Raw genomic sequence first — 4,857 nt, 5'->3', positions numbered from 1 at the left:
TACAAAAAGTTTATGCCCCTCCTTATCTCTAAAGATAGTGTGTCCTAACCAATTAACCGCTATTCCATCTCTGTTGTCCATTAAGTTGACTCTGAACAATCCTCCTTTTGATGGATTATTATCGATGTAATCATAAAAAGCTAGTTCATCAAGAATTTTAGAGCAAGATTTTGATAAAACTCAGATTTTTTGCTAGCATGGCATTAACTTTTCGATATATTTCTTGCTGGAAAAGTCTCTAATCCCATCGATAACGAGTAGGACCAAATAATTCGATCGAAATAAACATGACCTACATCAAACAAACTATTGGTTCGATCACAATCAATTCTTTTAGAAACTCAAGGACTCGATCATATAGATATGTAAAATACAGGATTTCTAATCCTAGAAATTAAAGGATGGAATTATGTACTCAATTTCAAGTGAGTAAACAAAATTTCATACTCGATCTCATAGATACATATAATTATGTGAAAAACTGTATTCGATGAAAGTCATATGTATGGCTTGGAGAAAGATCTTTCATACCTTTCGAGATCCACCCTACAATATGAGGTCAAAAAGCCAAAACAAGTGATTCTTTTTTAGCCTTTATAAAATCGATTCTTGAACCTTTTTCACGCTGATGTCACATTAAGATACTGCAAAAAAAAAAAACTGCAAAATTTGATCGAATGTATCATAATTGATTAGTTAACATGTTGGTTAACCGTATTCTGAAACATACAAAAAAAAAATCATTGGCTTAGCAAATTATCTAAAGAACGGTGAACAAGATTCAACAAAAAAACAAAAACAAAAACAAATCGACTATCTGTTTTACGTCAAGCAATAAGTAGACTAACTCCCAATACACAGCAGTAAAAGCAAGATCTACACAAGGAAAAAACAAGATCTACACAGGAAAAAACACTCATCATTCGTTGGTTATTTTGTATACTGTATGCAGAGGAACTGCCGTGTGTCGAACATTTTTTTTGGATTTACATGACTAATTTCATAAAAAAAACCAAGTCTTGATTGTTCGATTACCGCACATAAGCAGGGTCTTTTTATCATGAAAACCAACGATACAAAAACTTTATAAATAATGAAGCCTCAAAAAATTGTATATTTTATCACAAAAACATTATTCAAATGTCGAATCCCTTCCATCAGTATTCGTGGTTAAACACACGGTTTAGTTTTCCCAAACATGTTCAAAATGAATTGAAAACCTTCTTTCCTTGCTAAAGGAAAGAAACGCCCTTTAACCCGGCCTCTCAAAGTTGATGATAGACACGCAGACTCCTCGTCTTTTTGTCACTTGGAACCTGATTTTCTTTGCAAACAAGGCATGTTTGAGATTTTACCCCGCGGGAGGGAAGTTGGATTTTTCTGGTCCATTTTTTTTTACTTCTGAGCAGACCGATGCCGAAGAGGATTCCCGCTCATCTCCAGCGATTGTTGTTTTGGAAGAGTTCAGAAGGAGCAGAGTTGGAGACCTTCCGCTCATCTAAGTTTTTACCGGAGTGGAGCTTGTTCAACATATCATATCCTTCCTTACAAGGATGTTGTTGTGAACTCCGCTCTCATCTTCGCGCTCCCAAACAGAGCCTTATTAAAGCGTCCGATTTGCTTCCCACTTGACAGCACAATATGGGTATACATGGCTCCCCTCCCCCCATCCAAATGGGACTGATGGAGCCCCGGGTGCACCCAGTCCAACCTAAAGACACTCCAACACACACACACCTTACCCTATCAGTCACAGCATGCAAACCCAGAAAACTAGAGATCAGGCCAAACCAATCAGTGAGGCTGTGTGGCTAATCGAATCCAATTTTAAAACGTCCAAATCTAAATCTCACGACTCAAGCAGGCTGGTCCCACCACAATAGGGCGCAAGGGCAGGAATATCCAGGGACAGCAAAGTCATATCCAACAAAAACAAGGGACGATTTAGGATCCCCCAGGCAATTCGCAATGATAACCACCCCCACTGTACAGTATAGACGAGCCTCGCTAGATACGCAAACTGTATAATAAAAATAAAAAATAAAACACCAAATCTCTTTCTCAAGTCTCGTCCCTCGGAAATGCTGAACGAGGCTGAGAGAGCCTGAGACCTCCTCGACTTTAAGCACGTGAAAAGAGGAGTCTCCTTTTCCAACTTTTTGTTCATCTATCACGATAAATGAAAATAAATAAATAAATATAGTATTAAGAGAGAGAGAGAGACCACAGTTTATTGTGGCTAGGGCTATAACAGCAATACTCACCTTATGAATATGGTCAAAACAACAAATTCCAAAATGACGGACGAAGCCTCATGCAACATCACAACACAAACTCAAGGGTATTTACGTCAAAAAATTGCTCAGTACGCTCGCTCTCCCCCCCACTTAGCACGCCCGTACAACCCCACGCGACAACCAGCGAACCGCCCCCAGTACCCCCGACCCGACCAGTCATCTCCAGCCCAAACTGTAACAAAATGACAGAAATGGGCCCCACACTATACGTTTAAGCCCTATCCTGTCTGCCCACAAAGGACACGTCGGTGTCAAAAGGAAAAAAAAAAAAAAATTGACATAAATCCCATTCATCCTAATTGAGAAAAATGTATCGATTACATAATTACAGTAGAGAGAGAGAGAGAGAGAGAGAGAGATCATGGAGGATAAGAGAGATTTCAAAAGGAATCAGATCACTTTCCAGAATTCACATGGACACCACTAAAGGAAACAAACTAAAAGAACAAAAGAGTAAATAAGATGATTCTGCCGCTACCCTCACTTCCGGCAGAGCCCTCTACCATCAACGAAAATATCTAAAAATATTTTCACTATGAACCCCCCAGAAAATCCACGAATTTCCGGAAAAGCTGTGCTCCATCCAACCCCCTATCTGCCGTTCCACCTGCATCTATTTACAAATTTAGACAAATGAAGAACTTGCTTCTTAAATTGCACCTTACGCCCCCCTACTACTTTTCTTTTCTTACTTTTTACTGCCTCCTACAAGCCGCTATTCACAAACCGGCAAAACACACACACACGCAACACCAAGAAAACGCCGTCGAACGCCATAAATCGAGACGGAAAACCCAAAAAGGCCGACGGGAAAAAACAAACCACGATCCAAACCCCCCATACCCAGCCGAGATCCAGCGTCTACGGCCGCTCCAGAGAATTCTGATTCCTCAGCTTCGCAAAGATGCTCGCCCGAACGTCCCGGCCGGACTCCACCCTCTCGACCGGCTCCTCCTCTTCCTCCTCCTCGAGCCCGAGCACGCCGCAACCGGCGGAGACAAACCTGCAGTCCCAGATATCCGGCGACGACACCCACCCAGTCGGCGTCGCCGGCAGGCTGCTGAAAGCCGGGCGGAGGCTCGAAGTCGACCGCGGCGAGTTCGCCAACTGAGCGGAAGCCCACGGCATACCCTTCGCCTTGCTGATCTGCAGGTTGCGAAGAGAAGCTAGCACATCGGACATCGACCTCGCCGGGGCAGGACGGCGAGGGGAGAAAGGGCAGACGTAGGAATGACCAGTGTTTACAGCAGCAGCAGGGGAGAGAGGAGGCGAACCGGAAGGGGAAGAAGGCGGGGAGATCGCCGGTGGCGAGGTAACCCCATGGCCGACCAGGGTCGAAGTCGGGGAGGAGATCATGGCAGACTTTGAGATGTAACCGTCGAGATCAAGGCCCGCAGCAAGCGCCTGGCGGAGAGGGGAGCCATCGTAGGAGTCACCGAGGGAGTGAGCGGCCAGGCGAGGGGATGACTGCGGATGGGTCTGGCCAGCCTGAGACTGCGGGAGGACGCGGAGCTGCTCAGGGGTGTGAGCGAAGAAGCAAACCCTACGGCGGCAGCCTGTGCCGTCCTTGCAGGGCTGCGTGCGGTAGCGCGCCGGGTGGAGCCAGCACTCGAAGACACCGTGGGCGAACTCGCAGGCGTCGCCGCGCTTGCAGTTGCCCTTGCGGAAGTCCGGGCAAGCAGTGCCGGAGTAAAGGAACTTGCGCGGGTCCCGGCGCCGCGCCTTCTCGCCCGGGTGGGCGTAGGGGCACTCGGTCCAGTCGTGGCTCCGGCCGCGAACGCACCGCCTCACCTTGAAGTCGTACATCCGGAACTCATCGCACGAGTAGGCGTCCACCGCACCGCCGGAATCGGCGTCCTCGTTGTTCGATGGCAGGAAGCGCTGCAGCTGCAGGGTGGCAAGGACGTCTCCAGGCGAGTCCTTGTGGAAGACGGTCTCAGGGAAGCCACCGGCGAAGGAGTCATGGACCAGGTGGTTCTGGCCGTGGGGGATGGTCACGCCGCTCACCGGGAGGGTAAGCACCCGGCCGACACCCGGCGAGGTCCCCGGCGAGTACGGGTCCGGGAACGAGCCGAAGAGCGACCATGGTGGTGCGTGGTCCATCACAGTGTTATCTCCCAACATGGCCTGTTTCTGCTCACGTGCACCGGAAAGAGGGTTGAAATAAAGGTCAGTTGGCTTAGGGGTGGCGAAGTTATGGGGTTGAAGGTGCTGGTGGTGGAAGCGTCGCTCTGCGACTCTGCAATGTGAAAAATCTACCAGGAGGGTTGTCTCAATATATTAGCTCGAGGAAGGGGGAGGTTGTAACCCGAGGTGAGGTTTGGGTTTAACCCTGGTTAAGGCGGGGCCTTGTTCAGTGTTCTCGAGTCCTGACCCCTCCTCTCTCGCTAAAATAATATTTTAACGGTCACCGTTTCGGTCCTTGAGGCGGTGGATTAGTATTTACTGCGTGCAAAATAAAAATCAATGCCGGAAGAAAACCTGGTCTTGTGGGGGCCCATCTTGTTTTGGTGTGTTTCCGTTTTTGTCCCTATATTTCTAGATAATGGCCGATATGGGC

At 47.4% G+C, this 4,857-nt stretch overlaps 1 protein-coding gene across 1 annotated transcript; it reads right to left on the bottom strand.

Annotated features, from left to right (window-relative positions):
* Window positions 1-2,675: 2,675 nt before the first annotated feature.
* LOC149820233 (zinc finger CCCH domain-containing protein 23-like) lies at window positions 2,676-4,539 on the bottom strand. The gene has a single exon (XM_089982741.1). The coding sequence runs from the start codon at window positions 4,419-4,421 to the stop codon at window positions 3,159-3,161; it is 1,263 nt and encodes a 420-aa protein (XP_089838867.1). The 5' UTR covers window positions 4,422-4,539; the 3' UTR covers window positions 2,676-3,158.
* Between the last annotated feature and the right edge of the window lie 318 nt (window positions 4,540-4,857).

Source organism: Nuphar pumila, chromosome 12, assembly GCF_984573655.1.
Source record: "Nuphar pumila chromosome 12, dmNupPumi1.hap1.1, whole genome shotgun sequence".
In the NCBI taxonomy this organism is placed as follows: Eukaryota; Viridiplantae; Streptophyta; class Magnoliopsida; order Nymphaeales; family Nymphaeaceae; genus Nuphar; species Nuphar pumila.
The sequence above is the reverse complement of the archived record's forward strand: the minus strand, read 5'-3'. Positions and strand labels throughout refer to the sequence as shown.

Bases quoted from the DNA above. Each gene is read 5' to 3' on its own strand.
- LOC149820233 (XM_089982741.1), bottom strand. From the start codon at position 4,421: ATGTTGGGAGATAACACTGTGATGGACCACGCACCACCATGGTCGCTC.